This window comes from Musca vetustissima, unplaced genomic scaffold, assembly GCF_032173495.1.
Source record: "Musca vetustissima isolate MV318-11 ecotype Yass unplaced genomic scaffold, APGP_CSIRO_Mvet_v1 utg63189, whole genome shotgun sequence".
NCBI classification, from domain to species: domain Eukaryota; kingdom Metazoa; phylum Arthropoda; class Insecta; order Diptera; family Muscidae; genus Musca; species Musca vetustissima.
This window is the reverse complement of record NW_026879638.1, coordinates 4765-25616: the sequence shown is the minus strand read 5'-3', so window position 1 is coordinate 25616 and position 20852 is coordinate 4765. Positions and strand designations below refer to the sequence as shown.

The 20852-nt window shown below is 34.4% G+C and overlaps 3 protein-coding genes across 3 annotated transcripts; 2 read left to right on the top strand and 1 right to left on the bottom strand.

Moving 5' to 3' along the window:
• Positions 1-1496: 1496 nt before the first annotated feature.
• Positions 1497-11571, bottom strand: LOC133324667 (uncharacterized). The gene is given in 7 exon segments (XM_061533510.1): positions 1497-2381; positions 3440-4408; positions 4486-4802; positions 7363-8770; positions 10728-10943; positions 11017-11216; positions 11568-11571. Coding segments are annotated over 7 exon segments (3999 nt in total).
• Positions 11572-14557: 2986 nt separating this feature from the next.
• On the top strand, positions 14558-15365 carry LOC133324663 (mediator of RNA polymerase II transcription subunit 7). The gene is made up of 2 exons (XM_061533507.1): positions 14558-14891; positions 14951-15365. The coding sequence occupies exons 1-2, from the start codon at positions 14568-14570 to the stop codon at positions 15278-15280; spliced, it is 654 nt and encodes a 217-aa protein (XP_061389491.1). The 5' UTR covers positions 14558-14567; the 3' UTR covers positions 15281-15365.
• A 3309-nt stretch (positions 15366-18674) lies between these two features.
• LOC133324666 (amine sulfotransferase-like) lies at positions 18675-20221 on the top strand. Its single transcript, XM_061533509.1, has 2 exons — positions 18675-18940; positions 20056-20221. Exons 1-2 carry the CDS (start codon positions 18675-18677, stop codon positions 20219-20221), a joined length of 432 nt encoding a protein of 143 aa, XP_061389493.1.
• Positions 20222-20852: the final 631 nt, after the last annotated feature.

Here is a 20852-nt window from a genome sequence, read left to right as displayed (position 1 = left end):
TTACATGTTGTTGTTGATTTTTCTTGTACTTACTTATATGTATATCTATCTATATTTACAATATTGCATTTTTTTAAAAAGAAGTGTCCTGTTCCTAATACTTGTTTATATTCTAAATAAAAAATTGTACACGTTATTAGTAGCAGGTTATAGTACGAATAGCTCATCATGTGTCAGGCGCATGCCAACACGGGACTTTTTCTATGATCTTGATAGGATTTTCTATTATTATCATTGACTAATATCTGTAATGAAAACAAATGCATTAAGAAAAGAAAACTTAGATTAAATGCTTAAATCAAAATTTTTTTGATATTAGATATGGTTGTGATAAGATGCGAAATTGTTGGCAAACATACAAAAATGATTTTAAGACTGACATCGGTTCTACGATACCTGTTTGATGAATTTTAATTTAGTGTTTTGAAATACTTTTAAATTTCATTTGTATATATATATATATATATATATATCAATTTCGTACCTTATCAAGCCATATTGTATATATAAAATATTGCCACACATATATATATATATATATATCTAATATTTAATTATTATATAACTACATACAGAAATTATTGATTAAAAATAAAACCATTTTACAACATCCTGGCCACTGTGTACGCTTGTTCGGAATCATCATATATCCCAACCTCAACGGTGACCATACTTGACAATGTATGGCCATAAGATTGAGGGTATATCAACGCACACAGTGGGAATATTTATATATTACATGAATAATATATAAAAAAAATATTAAAATTAATATTAAAGAAACATAAAACTAAAATATGTGTTACTAAAACAATACACCTTTCTTATACAATAATTACGATTAATAATTAAAATTAAATTGCTTTACAAAGAAAAAATCTAAGCTAAAAACTTAATTGTATAACTTATAAAAATAGTTACAAAATGAAAAACAAACGAAACATGATTATACAAAAATTCCCGGCGAGTTTAAACTCTGTGTTTTGATTTATATTAGTCCCAATTTAGATTAGGCGAGTTTATTTGCGGCAAGTCTTTGTTTGTAGGAGAGGGGGGCAAGGGGAATAGAAATGAAAAAAAAATTGCTCGTACCGACAATTTTCTGGCAATTCGTTTTGTGTATTTCGTATTTGTTGACATTTTATATATATTTAAATGTAAAAAAACAACAAATAAAAAAATATTTTGGAAACCGAATTGCCTTGTATAGACGCATAAAGCAAGTTCAAAAGAGAACGATAAAAATTGACGCAAGAAAACTCGCCTAATATAAATCAGGACTTAGGAAATTTTGGTTGCTTTCAAATTCTAACAATAAAAATTACCTAATCTAAACACGACAGCATTTCGAAAAAAAAACTTAAAATTATTTAAAAAATAAAACTGAAAATTATTTGTACCATACACACATATTTACGAAACATTCTAATATTACATAGTAATTAAACGTAAATTATAAACACATAAGTATTGAACGAAAAAAATCATTATCAACATCATGACATTGAGCTTTCACTCAATGAGAAAACACCCGAATCATAATCATCTCCCTGTTGGGGTATTTTCTCAATGGGTTGCAGTTTAACACGAATATTATTTAAATTTACTTGATGTTGGGCGGCCAGCGCCGCCGCCTGTCCGCTGGTACTGGGTAATTCCGTGACGGGTGACAAAATTTCCTGGCTAATTATTAGCATTTCCTTAGGTCTCGTAGCTTGCGGTGTACTTGTATCCGTTGTTATAAATGTTGCGGCTGTGGCTGGGGATGATGTTAGACCCTTGAATTTCTTTTCTTGTTGGCGACTTGGAGATTCTTTGGAACGTCGTTTCGAAGGTGTTGATTTCAGGCTAACCAAAGGTTCATCGTCCGTCTCATCATCATAATCGTTGTCGGACGCCTCAATCCTTTGTGGTTTTGATTTGACTTTCTTTTTCTTTATTTGTTGTTGCGTTTGTTCTTGTTCTTCAGCAGCGGTCTGTTTACGTTTATTATTAGCTGACGTTGCTGTTGTTGTTATCATACCAATATTATCTTCAATGGCCACTGTATGACGTTTTGTACTCAACAATTTCAATTTAATATCCGACCATGCCGAAGGACTTTCACTCGATTTATTTTCAACCATAATATTAACATTACTTTGATTCGCCAACAATAGTGTGGATAAGAAATATCGTGATACATATGATCTATCCTTATTTTCCATAATATCATCGAAACTAGCCTCTGGCTTAGCGTTGGTGAATTTTGGTTCATCATTTGTGCAATTTGTGGTTTGTATTGTCTCGATGATTTCGGTACCCAATTGAAAAACATCGAAATGATGACGCTCTCTTGATTTGGCTAAAATTGGTCGTAGATGTTCATGCCACTGTTGAATCTGAAATAGGAGAAAAGGAAGAAATGAGTTATTTTTTTCCAAATATGTAGTAAAATAATCTGCCTAAAAAGTTTCGATCATGATGGAGAAATAAAAGAATTGTAATAAGAAGCTGCTTTGATTCATGTTAGGGTAACCCTGTCAATCAGCATAAATCTGACATCATTGTTTCTTGCAACACACTAATACAAGAACATTCATTCATTTACTCACATAGTCTCTTCGCGTACAAGTTGTCTTACAGTTCTGCCGTAGCATCACCATAGTAGCATATGTTGGCCAACACAATTCTTCTCCGATCTTTTCCAGCGGGATGTTAAAAAGATCACAAGACAAACTGTCACCTTGTCTGAATACTCGTTCCGTATTGAAAGGCTCCGAGAGGTCCTTTACGACATTATCTGCTGACCCTTGTGCCAATTAAAGTTATCCTGCATAGCCGTATAAATTTTGCCGAACGCAGACATGTCTTGAAAGTCCTCTGAACGTATAGGGCTGTCGAATGCGGGTTTTTTTATATTAGACGAATAGCTGAAATGTGTCGTGGGTCTTTTGGCGCAGAGTGAAAAGCCGCATTCATATGGTCCAACAGGGACGTACGCAGAGGAAGGCGCTGGGGCAGGGGTTCTAGTGTACTTTTTTTTTCCATGACTCGACTATGGACAACATTCACAAATACTATACACACACCGAAATCGACACCGACAACACTATCATACCCTACTCTTATTTAAATTGCCTCACCCTAACCACTTCAAACACTAATATCAAGATGGTCCAATAGTAGCTACTGAGCCGCATAACTCTCCACACACCATGAGGACAATCTTCCTCCTTCATACCTTTTGCACATAGTAGAGGCTTGCACAAACGACTTGAAAAAGCTGCCGAATGTTACACTCAATTATGTTTAAGATAGTAGTGAGGGATATCAAATTTTCGTTAACAATTCCAAAGAAGCTACACAATACATTACGTTTGACTTTTATGTTCCGTACCATATCCCAAATTCTTGAAACATTCAAATTATATTGATGATATAAAACTCAAATACATACCTTTGTTTTTGTACCCTGTAAATCCAAATCCAATAAGGCATTATCCTCCTGGCTATTATCATCAACAATAGTTGGCTCTAAAGCTGGAATAGCAGAATCTGTTTCATTATTTCCTTCAGTCCCACTAGGAGCGTGTTCTATGCCGTTAGAATTATTTTCACTATCGACATTCGACCATTCTTTTACTTCTATTACAGGAACACAAATGGTTTCTGAAGATTCTATTTGATTTTCTGTAGCAGGTGTTGATTCACTTTCTGCTCCACCAACATTTCCTTTATTTTCCTCCTCCATGGAAGACGTTTGTGCCGCTTCTTGGTCACTTGATGTTGTTTCATTTTCTTTTGAACTATTGTCCGCACAGTTTTCTCCACCTTCATTTTCATAAAGAGTTTTAGTTTCTTCCGTTGACTCCTCTATAGATGCTGGCTGTTCACTTCCCTCGCCAATCTTTTGTGCTTCTTTTTGAACCTCCTCAGATTCCTTATTACTATTATTTTCTATTGTATCACTTTGTATTTCAGCCTCTAAGGCTGTTCTTATCGATTCGGATAAATCATTTAAGATATCTTCGGTTGATTCTTTATCTAAGGCACTGTTTAAATTCAATTTGCAACTATTTACATCTGTGGTGGGAGGATTTTCTTCAAAAATTGTTGTCAGCGTTTCTTTTTCGGGCGTTAAAATTGACGCCTCAACACCGACACCCGAATCACGACTTAAACGATGTGGACTTATCACCAATTTGTGTTGTTCATCCTCGGTGAAACCATAAAATTCTGCACATGTGGTTTCATCATCATCATCGTCGGTAAATCCAAAAAATTCCGATTGGTGACCAGGACTATTCGGTGGTGTGTCTAAAATGCCAGACATATCGGTGTTGTTGAGTGAAAATGCCAACAATTGATTTTTGCTTATTTTATATTCACGGGGGTTGGGAGGAGGTCTTGATGGTTTCAGTGAGCGCTAAAATAAAAAAAGAATAAGAAGAAAAAGTAGCATTAATATTGGTATTATAACTTGTCCAGGTCATGATGACTTACCGCTTTCAAATATAAATCCATTTCAGGTCCCAATTTAAAGAGTACTTTTCTTCTTAGAAGTTTTGGAGGCAATTTGAAAATATTACAAACAATTGGATGTTCTTTCGGTTGTTCTATCACAGGTACTTTATAGGTTTCTTGCGAGAAATGTTCTTGCATTTCTAGAGCTTGTCGCAGTTCATCATTCAAATGGATGGTTACATCTTTATTTGTTGCATTCGGTGTTAACATGTGTAGGTCACCTTCGTATACATCAGATAAATGTACACCTTCATCATCGGTATTGGGAATTTGTATTTGCAATCGTTCAGAGGGCTCTGGAAAAACCAAAAATAAACGGAATTTAAATAAGACCAGTAAGGAAAGTAGTAAAGTCGGACGGGGCCGACTATATGATACCCTTCACCACTATGGGTATATTAAACAGGACTATTAGCATGAAATTGGATGAAATAAAATATGTGATATTTATCTAAATGTGAATCTACGTAGATCTATCCATAAAGTATGTAAATCGACTTCAAATAAATATAAATGGGTCATCCGTTGGGCTATGTCTGTACTTCTAGAAAACGCAACTACATAATTCTATGCTCAATTTTGTACGTTGTGCAAAATTTGATGTCAAACTGACTAACATGAGGAGTTTGATGCCCAATTTACTTGAAATCGGGCGAAAATATATATGGAAGCTCTATCCAAATATTAAGCGATTTCAAACAAACTTGTCACAGGATACGTTATACTAATTTCAGAACGTTTTGTTCCTATTGGTTCTTGGTGCATCAATTAATTAAAATCAATCTATAATAAAAGGGAGCTATATCTAAATCTGGACCGATTTTCACGAAACAACGCAGACATCACTCAAGGCTCAATTCAGTACGTTATGCCAAATTTTGTGCAAAACGAAAGATATATAGGGACTTTGGTGCAACATTTACATGAAATCGGACGAAACTATATGTGGGAGCTATATAGAAATCTGGACTGATTTTCTCGAAACTTGGCAGACATCATTCTAGACTCAATTCAGTACGTTATGCCAAATTTCGTGCAAATCGAAGGATATAAAGGGACTTTGGTGCACCATTTACATGAAATCGGACGAAACTATATATGGGAGCTATATGTAAATCTTGACCTATTTTCACGAAACTTGGCAGACATCATTCTAGGCCTAAATGATTAGGCTGTACCAAATTTCGTGCAAATCAAAAGATATATAGGGACTTTGGGATACCATTTACATGAAATCGGACGAAACTATATATGAAAGATATATCTAAATCTTGACCTATTTTCACGAAACTTGGCAGGCATCATTCTAGACTCAATTCAGTACGTTATGCCACATTTCGTGCAAATCGAAGGATATATAGGGACTTTGGTGCACCATTTACATGTAATCGGACGAAACTGTATATGGGAGCTATATCTAAATCTGGACCGATTTTCTTGGCAGACATCACTCTAGGCTTAATTCAGTACTTTATGCCAAATTTCGTGCAAATCAAAAGATATATAGGGACTTTGGGGCACCATTTGTATGAAATCGGACGAAACTATATATGGGAGCTATATCTAAATCTGGACCGATTTTCACGAAACTTGGCAGACATCACTCTAAGCTTAATTCAGTACGTTATGCCAAATTTCGTGCAAATCAAAAGATAAATAGGGACTTTGGGGCACCATTTACATGAAATCGGACGAAACAATATATGGGAGCTACATCTAAATCTAGACCGATTTTCACGAAAATTGGCAGACATCATTATAGGCCTAAATGATTATCCTGTACCAAATTTCGTGCAAATCGAAAGATATATAGGGACCGTTTACATTAAATCGGTTAAATATATATATGGGAGCTATATCTAAATCTGAACCGATTTTTCCCAATTTCAATAGGGTTCGTCCTTGGGCCGAATAAGTGACCTATGCCAAATTTCATCCAATTCGGATCATAAATGCGACCTGTACTTTGTTTACAATTTAACATGGACAGACAGACGGACGGACATGCATAAATCGACTTAGAAAGTGATTCTATGCATATTCTCAAAAGGAACCATGGGTCTATCTCGATTATTTTTGCCTGTTACAAACATATGCACAAAGACATAATACCCTGTACCACAGTGTGGTGAAGGGTATAAAAATGGTACACATCGAAAGTCTCTGTAATTATTTTCGAAGGATTCATAGATTTATAGAATATTTTATGGGGGATCCACACAACTATAGTCGTGAATTTTTAAACAATATTTTATGAAAGATCCACAGGGCTATAGGCTTGGATTTTTAAAGATTATTTTATAAAAGATCCGTAGGTATATAGGCGTGGATTTTTAAAGATTATTTTTTGAAAGATCCGTAGGGCTATAGGCGTGAATTTTTATAGATTATTTTTTGATTAATCTACAGGGCTATAGGCGTGAATTTTTATAGATTATTTTTTGAAAGATCTACAGGGCTATAGTCGTGGATTTTTAAAGATTATTTTTTGATTGACCTACAGGGCTATAGAAAAGGTGAAAGGTCCACTGGGCTATTTTGGATTGGATATTTTTAAGAATATTTTTATGGGTACATTGGTGGATCTACACTGCTAATTTTAAAGGATAAGTTTGCGGATCGTCAGGGCTATAGGCGAGGATTTTTTAGGAATATTTTTTTTTATAAATTTTTAAATATTTTTGAAGAATTCACTCGTCAATGGGCGTGAATTTTTAAGGCATTTTTAAACAATATTCTTTGAGCAACCCATACGACAATATGCGTAATATTTACAGTAAATTTTTGTGAAGGACTAACAACGCTACAAGTGTGTATAAATAGGTGTTTTTAAATGAAATGTATTATTTTAATTACCATTTTCATTGTCATTCATTACATGAACTTCCAATTCAATGAAACCTTCTTTTTCTTTTGTTGCATTGTCAACTGAAGCTTCTTGTGATTTGTCTGTTTCTGTGGCTGTTGTTGATTCTTCAGCTTGTTTTTCCAATTCACCGCCACCTTCATTTGACTTGGGTTCATCACTTGCTTCCTTTTCCATACTAATAACGGTGTTATCATTAGTTTCCTCAGCACAAGTTTGTTTATCAGACGTTTCCGCCGAATCATTTTTATCTTTATCTTCTGTTGTAACATCAACACCATTACTCAATGTAAGCGTAGGTTCTTCATTAGATGACTGTTCTGTAGCCTCCGCTGGATTTGTAATTTCTTCATTTGTACCCTGTACACCGCTTTCATTTATTGTCGTTTCGCCACTATTTTTTTCTGTTTGATTTTCACTATCTCCGTTGTCATTGGTAGTTGGTGCTGTATCCGTCGCCACTGATTCTTCCGTTGCCGATTCATCCAGGGGTAATGTTTTCTTGTTTTCATCATCCATCGCAGTATTTATCTCTTCCTGAGACTTCTCTCCAGCGGGTATTGTTTCATTACAATTATTTGTTTGATCCAATAAACTTTCCCCTAGCCCTGATTCATTTTCCTGTAATTGTGATGCATTTGCGGTTTTATCTCCTTCACCTTCCGCCAAAGAACTGTTATTGAGCGAAGTTTCATGGCTTGTGTTCATGGTGGTGTTTTCGAAATGACTTGAATTTGCCGTACTTTCCATGATACTTGAACCAACTCCGGAATCATTTATACTTGAAACATCATTTATAGCGCCATTACTTGTATTCATCAAATCCAGCAGTGAATTTTCCATACTGGCAGGTATTTCTTCCGTTCCACTTTTATTCAAATTCGGCGCATTTTTGGTCCTTTTTGGACTCTTCCACGTAGGATCAATCTCCAATTGTAGAACACGATTTTCTAAATTAATATATTTTTGTACATATTCTTCGGAGAGAGGTGGCCATTCTTGATTCCTCTGATATTCCGCACTATCCATATCATCCGTCGTTTCTTCTTCCGCCTGAGCATCGAGATAATCTTTAACTTTGAAATGTAAACGGAAATTAATGTCGGGCACAAGGGTGTTATAACGATGTTCAATGTGATATGTAAAGAGTTTGTAATTCCTTTTCGTATCGACTTCTTCTTCATTTTCCAAATCATAAATTGTTGCATGCAACCAACCGGCCGGGTGTATTTGTTGTTCCATTTCAATGTTACGCGGTAGGGATTTCAATTTTGTGGGGGTTTTTGGTGGTGCAAAACGTTTCTCTTCGCTCATCTTTTTGAATTTTTTTGGTTCCAATTGTACTTCATATGGATCGGTGGGTGCATCGAGAGCTCGTTTACGACCACGTTTGGGTTTCTCGGCGGATGTTGTGGCTGTTTCTTCGGCAGATTCCTTTTCATTTCTGGACGAAAAGAACATAAAAAACATTTAATTGTAATTTTAATAAAAAATAATTTTAGAAGGACACACAAGGCGTGGATTTTTAAAGACATTTTTTGGAAGGATTTACACAGCACCAAGATTGGAGTTTAAAATAATAATTTCGTGAGTATTTAAATGGCATTAGGCATGGATTTTTATATAATATGTTTGAAGGATACATTCAGCTATAGATTGGATGGATTTTTATTGATTATTTTTGAAGGCTCCCTACGGCTATAGGCGTGGATTTTTAAAGAAACAATTTTGGGTGCATCGAGAGCTCGTTTACGACCACGTTTGGGTTTCTCGGCGGATGTTGTGGCTGTTTCTTCGGCAGATTCCTTTTCATTTCTGGACGAAAAGAACATAAAAAACATTTAATTGTAATTTTAATAAAAAATAATTTTAGAAGGACACACAAGGCGTGGATTTTTAAAGACATTTTTTGGAAGGATTTACACAGCACCAAGATTGGAGTTTAAAATAATAATTTCGTGAGTATTTAAATGGCATTAGGCATGGATTTTTATATAATATGTTTGAAGGATACATTCAGCTATAGATTGGATGGATTTTTATTGATTATTTTTGAAGGCTCCCTACGGCTATAGGCGTGGATTTTTAAAGAAACAATTTTGAAGGATCTTCATGGCTATAGGTGTGCACTCTTAAGATTGGAGTTTATAATATAATTTCGGGAGTGACTTTCGGCGTGGATTTTTATAGAATATTTTTGAAGGATCTACACGGCTATAGGCGTGGATTTTTATTGAATATTTTTTGAAGGCTCCAATAGAATATTTTTGAAGGATCTACACGGCTATAGGCGTGGATTTTTATTGAATATTTTTGAAGGATCTACTCGGATATAGGCGTGGATTTTTGTAGAATATTTTTTGAAGGCTCCACACGGCTATAGGCATGGATGGTCCAATTTCTAGAGATTTTAAGGGTTATAAGTGCATTTTTATAGGATATTTTTAATGGCGTGGATTTTAAAGGTCCAATTTCTAGAGAATTTAACGGTTATAAGTGCGTTTTTTATATACGTGTGGATTTTAAAGGCCCAATTTCCAGTGGATTTAAACGAGTATTTTTATAGAATAGGGATCCACACGGCTACAGGCGTGGATTTTTAACGTATTTATGAAGGATTCAAACGTCTTTAGACGTTGATTTTTTAAGACTATCACAAAAAGGAGGACCACATTCTACATTTTTGGAATGAAGATCTGCTACTCAATTTATTTATTAAACAATTCCAAAGCCCGAGAAATTGACAACCGACAGGCAAATCCCGTTGAAAAAAAGTATTATATATTTCCAAAATACGGAATATTGGGATGCTTATATGGGGATGATAATTGATTATTGATATTTCGATGTGTTCCATTAGTGTCTATCTGATGTTTCTTTTTTTTAGAATATATCAAGAATTGTAAATGATTTTACTTCGATTATCCTGACCTTAGCCAGTAAAAATTAATATTGCAATTAATAACGGATTATACAAAGGAATCAAATTGAACTTCCGAAAAGACACAGAGTCGGATTTTAAGATGAGGTTTGATTTTTTTTGTATGTGTGGAGGATTGTAAATGAGTTGATTTCGATTATCATGACCTTACCCAGTAATGATAGGTCGCTAAATTGTCAATATCGTTTTTCTGACCATTATAAATTACAAAAATTTGAGAGGAAATTGAAACTGGTTATTATTTACATGCCAATGATTAAGTTAATATTGTTTATATAGCATCATCCTCTTACACAATTAATTGGAAGTATAAACAATAATACTTAATACTTATAAAGCAATGATGATAAACAATGCAAAGAAAAGCCGGTGATAACATTGTATACAAAACAAACATGCATAAACACACACCACACACTAAAGACCACCAACAATTTTTTGTACTTACTGTTCCCTTTGTTGTTGTATTTCCTGATCAGCATTCGATAATGTTAATATTTGACGCTCCACCAAACTCTGAACGTAATCAACACGCTTCGAATAAATCTTTGATGAATTAACCAATAAAAGACCGGCTTCATTAAGAACTAGATCACGATCAATCCCTAGACGTTCAAACAAATCCAAATACTAAAAAGAAAAAAAACAAGATTTTTTTTTATAAAAATGCTAAAAATTTGATGACTAGCTGACAATTACTTACATATCTTAGAGAAATATTGAAATCTGTTGAATATTCTGCATGTTCGGATAATTCAATTAATAGCAATACAATATTCTTTTGTGATGGCTCCTCTTCTACGGTACGTATTAGCTTGGATACTTTTGAATTGGGATGCTTATCGGCGGAGCGCAGAATGTCATTCAGTAGATTATTGTTGTTAATGTTAGCTGTTGTTGTACAAACAGAAAACAAAAAAGAAACGAACAAACAAACACACATAGAGATTAAATGTAAATACAATGTTGTAAAGTTATTTTTTTTCATTTTTTATGAAATCATCATCGTGGTCGTCATGATTATCATTGAGGAGGTAAAGGGTCGTACACAAACATAATGAACACACACACACATATGCACCGAAATATTCACCTATAAACACGCACTTGTTTTCATTATTGATGTGTGTTTGTGGGCATAATATTCTGTTACGGTGTTGTGCATTTGTTGGACTGTACCTCCAACCCCCATCGAGAAAACTCATGGTATTCCAAAGGTGAATTAAATATAAAAAAACACACACACACACTTACCCATTATTATCCTTCTGTAAATACTAGGTGTCCGCCAAAAAAATCTATATAAAATCACTGTTCACTTAGCTGTCCACAAAACTAAAAACTTGCCCGCCTTTTTAATTTTTAAAAAACATTTTCATTTTGTATTCCTGTATTTTCCTCGATTTGTATTCTCGTGTTGCTGTGCCAAGTTTTGTTTTCAATATTTACTTAATTATTTATTTTATCATTCTTTAATAGTATTTCCATTTGTTGTATCGCCCCTTCTTGCTGATTGCATGTTTGTGTGTGAGTAGTAAACCAACTCAACTGTATCATTTATTTTTTTCACCGCATTTTTCAAGCATTTATTGCATTGTTGGTATTACATTTCTTTTAATTATTTGTTGTTGTAATTTTCATTGATAAATTTTCACTTACATATTAAAATTAAACTTTTTACAATAAAAAAACAACATTTTATCCTTTCTGTTTTGATCTGGTATTCATGTATTCAGGGCTTTATTTTTCTCTTTCCACATATTTACTCGTTGACGCTCAACACACAACTACTCGTACTCGTTATTTCTCGTCGAGTTCAGAGAGATGCCACGCTATGGCATTCACGTGTTTTGCGGCGAATACAACCCTGGGCTTGGTGAGTTTATTTTGAACAGTTACACATGCACGCATTCACACCAACACAACTGCAACTACGAATTCCGGTTTGAAATGCTGCATTTCAACATTCGAATATGTGAGGAAATGCATATCCTATTAGAATTTAAATTAAATTTTATCCTTTGTTTCTTGGAAATGGGATAATAAACGGTGGGTTTTATTAGTACTGCCAAATGGGTAGTAAAAAGGTATTCTATATTCCGGCAGGTAAATGCCTGTTGTATGATTAAATCTTAGATTACACGGAACTCCTTTAAGAGAATATACCATAAAGATATTTAATGTAATTAACACTTTTTTCAGAATCTGCAGGTCTCGCCAGCACATTTATCATTCTTATACTATTTGTTACAGTACTGTCCATCCCGCTTTAATATTAATCTCCACGCATTTTACAGCGCCTAAAAGGTAATATAGCACCGTCGTTTAAAATCACACCAATTCATGTTGCTGAAATTTCTCTCAAGACAAGGACCATTTTCATTAAATCGGACGAAAATATACATGGGAGCTATATGTACATCTGAACCGATTTTCACGAAATTTAACACACTCCTTTCTAGACCTAATTCAGTACAGTATGCCAAATTTCGTGCAAATAATATATATATATATATATAGGGACTTTGGTGCACCATTTACCTAAAATCGGACGAAAATATGTATGGGAGCTATATCTAAATCTGAAGCGATTTTTACGAAACTTAGCACACATCATTCTAGACATAATTCAGTAGGCTGTGCCAAATATTGTTCAAGTCGAAAGATATATACGGACTATATATATATACATGTGAGCTATATCTAAATCTGAACCGATTTCAATAGGGTTCGTCCTTGGGCCAAATAAGTGACCTATGACAGATAGACGGACATGCATACATCGACTCAGAATGTGACTCAATGCATATTCTCGAAAGGAACCATGCGTTTATCTCGTTTCCTTTTGCCATTCCTTTCCTGTACCAAAGTGTGGTGAAGGGTGTAAAAATCCCACCCCATTTTCGATACTTTTAAGATGGGGAAATGCAAACTTTGCGAAAATATTCAATATAGGTCCATTTTTGAACATAACGTTTTCGACCGGTTGAAGTTTTTTTTTTTAACATTGAAGTATCGGACACTTTTAATATGGTTCTTGGTACAATAATACAAGGTAGGACAGCTTGTATTTTTTTCTGGTTTCCTATATTTTGTAAAGCTCAAATTGTATTGTTCTACATAAATCAAAAATGTCATATCGAAATTGACGCGAATATTACGATACAATCAAATCAGCTGAGTATTGCAGTTACCTTGTATAATTGTACCAAGAAATGTACTATTAGTTTGAATAGTTCGGCTAGGACCATAGCACAATGAATAGGTAGTACATTTAGAACAGCTGATGTCTAGATTTTACTTGAATTCGATGTGCAATGCTGCCAATTTTTTGAAATATTATAAGGAAAAATTTGATATATAATCCGTAAATGTCTGTTTAACGAGAGAATAAGAAGAATACATTTTGATTAGTAAATTGTAATGTATAGGTTGCTATGGCCTACCTTGAATAATTGTACCATGGGTACATTCATACAGATGTCTACTTGTCACATCACATGTAAAGTTGGGTCTATTATATCTATTATATGGAAATCATTCAGAATCTATACAAATCATCGATTTTAAAACAGCATAAATTAAAATTTAAGAAGGTGCACGAACCAGATAAGTGCAATCATTTTAATTTAATATTTTAATTTTAATATATTACAAATATCTATATGTGTGATTTTATGTAAGGTAATTATGTTCCCCTACTAAACAAGTGGCAAAATTTTCCAATTTCACACTCAGTTTATTATTTATTATACTTTTTAAACTATCCATTTATTAAATCCAGTAGGGTGTAAACTAGAACGTAAATTCTCTTATTTTATAGTCCATAGAACAATGTGTTATCATGTTATAGTGAATAACAAAACGAAGTGTCATTCAATGAACTAGTTCATCCTTTCCTTAAACCTCATTCGTAAACAATGCAACTCCTTTTTAGTCTCCATCCCACCTCATTCGTAACTTTCCGTCTTCTTTTTTGACTTCTTCTTTACCGGGCATTTTGACTTTCCCATCCCATTCGTAAGCGGTGGAACGTTTTTCAACATTTCTGCAGTCGGAGGAAGGTGACGCGTTTTGTTGTCGTTTGTCGTGTTGAAATATTAATTATAATATTAATATAAATATAATAAAAAATTATAATATTAAATATTAATTGTTTCCTATATTAGTTTATCGCCAATCATTCAATAACAAAATATAAAAGATACAATAACAAATTAAGCGTTGCAGAAGGAGAGATAAACTTGCAGTAACATGGCCCAGCAGGAGTCACAGGTGATGAGTTTACCTCTGCCACCATCTCAATACATAAATCTTTTTTCGGAGGAGAATATCAGACGCAATAGAGCACCAAGACCACCACCACCCATTCCAGATGGCTACAGTATGTTCGGTATTCAGTATAACAATGAGGAGATGATACGCTCCCTGGAATCACAGAACATCAAACGACTCATACCACTGCATTTCGATAGAAGAAAAGAGCTGAAAAAGCTAAATCATTCGTTGTTTGTGAACTTTTTGGATTTAATCGATTTGCTGATACAATATCCGGATAGTCCGCGAAGAACAGAAAAGGTATGGTATGGTGGGATTTCCAGACTAGAACTAAACTTTAATGTATTTCCCTTTTTCAGATTGATGATTTGAGTTTATTGTTTGTCCATATGCATCATTTGCTCAATGAATTTCGGCCCCATCAGGCCCGTGAAACGCTTCGCGTTATGATGGAAACACAAAAACGTCAACGAGTGGAGACGACAACACGTTTCGAAAAGCACCTGGAACGGGTTTGTGATATTATCAATACGGCTTTTAGTGACCTGCCCGAAATCACAGATGACGATATGAGCGATAGTGATATAAAAATGGAAATTGATTCGCAAGATTCAAGTAATAACAATAAATCGGATGCGGTCAATCAACTGGATCGTATTATGTGCAGTGTTATTGATAGCATGGAATAACCTCAGGTGTGGTTGGGCATATGTTCTGACATTAGTTATTAGTAGATATACATAGGTTAACAACCATTATTTTTTTTGTAATTTTATTATAATTTAGATATATTTCTATACTAAAAAGAAAAAGAAATAATAACAACAAAACTTGCCATTATTGCAAGTGTATGTATGTTCAAGTACTGAAAACAATATTTTTTTTTTTAATAATATAAATTGTGTATAAAGATTAAATGTAAAATACATAATGTAGATGATAGTAAACATAAATAATGGCAATAATCATGATAGTAATGTGCTGAAAACATTTCTATGCAAGTGTCAAAGTAATATGATATATAAAATTGAAACAAAAAAAGAAAATGAACATGTTTTTAGTTTGGGTATTTGTTTCTATCTTCGGCTGTATAACTTTTGCAATGGAGGAAATAATGTATCATTTGGAAAAAAAATTACTTATTGTTAAAATTGAACTACTTCTTCGATGATTAAAATTACAATTTTTATATTTAACTAACCGTTGTTTTTGTTCATTATATTTTGGTATTTTTCTGTATTGAAGCTGTAAGTTAAAGACCTACCAATTGCTCTGTATAGATATAGGAGGTCTTCATAAAGACCAATTGTTCTGTATGGACACCAAGGTTTTTATAAGGCCAATTGGTCTTATAAATACCAATATTCGGTACTTTGGGGTTCGCACTCATTTTATACCATTCACAACACTGTGGTACAGGGTATTATGTCTTTGTGCATATGTTTATAACAGGCAAAAGGAAACGAGATAGACACATGATTCCTTTTGAAAATATGAATAGAATCACTTTCTAAGTCGATTTATGCATGTCCGTCCGCCTGTCCATGCAACAAAATGCAGGTCGCATTTATGATTCGAATCGGATGAAATTTGGCACAGCTCATTTATTTGATCCAAAGACGAACCCTATTGAAATTTAGAAAAAAAGGTTTAGATTTTGATATAGCTTCCATAAATATTTTCGTCCGATTTTAGGTAAATGGGGCTCCAAAGTCCCTGTATATCTTTCGATTTGCACGAAATTTGGCACAGCGTAATGAATTAGGTATAGAATGATGTGTGTTAAGTTTCCTGAAAATCAGTTTAGATTTAGATATAGCTCCCATATATATTTTCGTTCGATTTTATGTAAATGGTGCACCAAAGTCCCTACATATTCTTGGATTTGCACGAAATTTGTCATAGCGTACTGAATTGTGTTTAGAATGATGTGTAGTAAGTTTGGGATCGGTTCAGATTTCTATATAGCTCTCACATATTCATATATTTTCGTCAGATTTAATATAAATGGCTCTCCTAATGTCATCCTAATGTTTGTCCGATTAATAAGAAATTTTGAACAATGTATCAAATTGAGACTTGAATGGCGTTATTGCATTTTGTTGAAATTGGTGCAGAAGCAGCCATAGCTTCCATAAGTATTTCGAACGGTTGTCTGATTGAAATTAAATGTTTAGCAGTGCGGCGTACCGAATGGCGTGTATCAATTTTGCTTCAAATCGTTTTCCATAAATTTGTCTCATGGTTCGCAGACGACACTAAATCTGCCCAGAATGACATGCGTAAGTTCCTTCGAGGGAACATTGACATGCAAATGTAAGGATACATATGCGCAATATATCCAAAGTGGTTTACTACTTTCCTTACTGGTTCTGTATTGAATCTGTAGGTTAAATACCTAGGAATTGCTCTGTATAGAGACCGGAGGTCTTCATAAAGACCAATTAGTCTGTATAGAGACCATAGATTTATATAACTACGAATTGGTATGTATAGAGGCTGGAGGTCTTTATAAGGCCAATTGTTCTGTATGGAAACCAGAGGTATTTGTAAACACCAATTGGTCTGTATGGAGACCATAGGTCTTTATAAAGAACAATTGGTCTATATGAAAACCAGAGGTCTTTATAAAGAGACCAGAGTCACATTAGGTCATATTAGGTTTGTTTTTCCGTTCGTAACTCATCGAAATAACCATTTCCAATCCAATAAAGTATAAATGTATATTCTTGATTAGCGTATAATTGACAATTTAAGAATGTCATTCTGTCTGTTGTTATCACTATAGCCTCTAAACGAATTGAAGCTAGAGTTGTATTTTTCTGCAGGCAGGTCAAGTTCGAAGATGGGCTATATCGTTTAGGCATAGCCCCCATATAAGGGTACCCCAATTTTCCGATATTTTGGGGTTCTTGTGCGCGTTCTTATTGGGTACTAAAAATATCCACCAAAAAATTATAAATATAGGTTCACTTTTTCCGGTAGCCCCATATACGGTATCCTAAATCTTGTTGCACAGTTTTATAGGTTTCATTTTGAATGCGTACATTTGGCTTGGCCGAATTTATTTACTTGTTTTAATATTATTTCATATTTATTTCACTTGTTTTAATATTGAGCTAGTGTAAACAAGCTTTTGACTAATGTAGATGCTCAGCTAGTACCGGCGAATATAAACAGAAATTAATTGATAGCGATAGTGCTCAGCAATTGACCTATGTGGTCATACAAGACATACCGTCTCTCACTCTAATCGCACACATTGTTGGCATTTAAAATGCATTCGACAACATCAAATCTCAAAATCAGAATAGTGTTCAGTATTCTAAGATGACGCATTTCGTTATAACGCCTTCCGTAATGAAAATTATTAAAACATTGTTAATAATTTTAAAAATTTTCATTATCGGCATAAATTCTACAACAATATCAGCGGTTAAATACAAACCTCCAAGTTATCCAACAAATTTATTAACGAAAGATTGGCCAGAACGTGAAATCAAATATTGGGGTGTAAGTGAAGAATTTTTAAATAAGGTACATAACTTGGAGATATTCGAGGATGATGTTTGGCTGGTTACACTGCCCAAGTGTGGTACAACATGGATGCAAGAGTTGTTGTGGTTGGTCTTGAATGATTTTGATTTTGCTCCAGCTACGGAGGAACATTTGGAAATTCGTTCACCATTTTTAGAGTGAGATGTGATAGGTGATTGGTATTTGATAATGTTTTAAGAATTTTTCATTCTGTCTAGATTCGATTATTTGGTAAATGAAGATTTGGAATCAGCATTTAAGCCCATAGAAAATCTGAAACGTCCTCGTTTGATAAAGACCCATTTGTGTTTGCCACTTTTGCCACGACAATTATGGGAGAAAAAAGCAAAGGTAAGGAATTAAAAATATAACTTAAATACGATATTACTTTAAATAAATCTTTTATTATTTCAGATCGTCTATGTTGCGCGCAATTTAAAGGATGCCCTTGTCTCCGATTATTATCACATGCGTAATATTGATTTTGTTCAAAATCAAACTCTTGAGAATTTCGTCCGCGAAGAAATTGAAAATGGCGATTCGAATATGCAATTCTTACATTTAACCGAATTCTATTCATTACGTAATGAATCGTGGATATTCTACACAAGTTTTGAACGTATGAAACGCGATTTACGTCAAGTCATATTGGATGTCTGCCGATTTCTGAATCGAACTATTGATAATGAAACAATGTTGCGAATGCTTAAACATTTATCATTCGATGAAATGAAAATGAATCCGAAAACGAATCATTTATGGGAATATGAACAGATACGAAATAAATTCGGAATGGAATCTGGAAAACCTGAGTAAGTCGTTAGGATAAATATATAACTCATAGTGCTATGTGGAGATCTGAGATCTTTATAAAGACCCATGGGGATGTATACAGATCACAGGTGTTTATAAAGTCCCATAGGACTGGTCCATGAAATCTTAGTTCTTTATAAACACCTATGGGTCTATATAGAGACTTGAGGTCGTTATAAACCCCATGGGGCCTATATAGAGACCTAGAGGTCTTTATAAAGACCAATTGTTCTCTATGGAGACCTGATGTCTTTATAAAGACCAATTGGTCTGTATAGAGAGTATGGAGACCAGAGATCTTTATAAAGATCCATTGGACTGTATGGAGACCAGAGGTAGTTATAAAGACCCATGGGGCTGTGTAGAGGCCAGAGGTCTTTATAAAGACTAATTGGTCTGTACGGACACCAGAGGTCTTTACAAAGACATATGGGGCTGTATAAACACCAGATGTCTTTATAATGACCCACGGGACTGTATATAGACCAGAGGTCTTCAGAAAGACCCATGGGGCTGTATAGAGACCAGAGGTCTATATAAAGACCCATGGTGCTGCATATAGACACGATATCTTTATTAAGACCCATGGGGCTGTATAGAGACCAGAGGTCTTTATAAATACCGATGGGGCTGTATAGAGACCAGAAGTCTTTATAAAGACCCATGGGGCTGTATAGAGACCAGAGGTTTTTATAAAGACCCATGGGGATGTATGAGTCCAGGGGTTTTTATAAAGACCCATGGGGCTGTATGAGACCACAGGTTTTTACAAAGACCCATGAGGCTTTATAGAGACCCGAGGTCTTTATAATGACCCATGGGACTGTATAGAGACTAGAGGTCTTTACAAAGGCTGTGGGTCTGTATGGAGACCAGAGGTCTTTATAACGACCAATTGGTCTGTATTTAGACAAGTGATCTTTATAAAGACCAATTGGTCTGTATGCATATCAGAGTTCTTTATAAAGATCTCCATATAGACCATTAAATGGAGACCAAAGTTCTTTATTAAGACCGATTGGTCTGTATGGAAGCCAGAGGTTTTTATTAAGCCTAGCACATCGTTTTAACCCACATATCTTACATATAATTAATTTTTGTAACATTTCCTTAGGTTCAATTTTATACGCAAAGGAAAGGTGAATGCTTATAAGGAAGAGTTATCCAAGGATATGGTGCAAAAATTGGACAATTGGATGGAAGATAACTTAAGGAAATTTAATATAACATTAAATGAATTGTTGTTGTTAAATAATGTAACAAATGTTGTAACAAAATAAGTGATTCCTCATGCAATTTTTGATAATTTATTGGAGTCACTGTAAACAGATATATATGTATAAATATATACTACCTTTAGAACCACATAGAGAGGAAGGATCTCAGTGGGATGTTGTCCCTCTTTCGGCAGGAATTTTATTTGCACGCACACGGCACTGTTGCATACATTTAAATTGAAAGGAGTAGCTACCATAACAGAGCCCAAAGGAGAATTCAACATAAATGTATCAGAATTTATTTACGATCTACGGCAATCATAAAGATGAACCAGTAAGGAAAGTAGTAAAGTCGGACTGGGCCGACTATATGATACCCTTCACCACTTTGGGTATATTGTACATATGTATCCTAACAATTGCATGTCTATGTTCCCTCTTTCTCCAACCTATCCTAACTGTAATTTCATTCGAGCAGATTTAGAGCCGTCTGCGTAACATGGGGAAAATTTATGGAAAACGATTTGTAGCAAAATTGATACATTAAAAATATAATCTATATGTGGGAGCTATATCTAAATCTAAACCGATTTCCACGAAAATTAACACACATCTTTCAAGACTTAATTCAGTACGCCATGCCAAATTTTGTGCAAATCGACGGATATATATAGGGACTTTGGTGCACCATTTA

What these genes read in the sequence shown, in the direction of transcription:
- LOC133324666 (XM_061533509.1), top strand. Translation starts at nt 18,675, where the DNA reads ATGCAATTCTTACATTTAACCGAATTCTATTCATTACGTAATGAATCG. An exon ending in ATGGAATCTGGAAAACCTGA is followed by an intron (nt 18,941 to 20,055) that starts GTAAGTCGTTAG and finishes ACATTTCCTTAG; the next exon opens with GTTCAATTTTATACGCAAAG.
- LOC133324663 (XM_061533507.1), top strand. Translation starts at nt 14,568, where the DNA reads ATGGCCCAGCAGGAGTCACAGGTGATGAGTTTACCTCTGCCACCATCT. An exon ending in GTCCGCGAAGAACAGAAAAG is followed by an intron (nt 14,892 to 14,950) that starts GTATGGTATGGT and finishes TCCCTTTTTCAG; the next exon opens with ATTGATGATTTGAGTTTATT.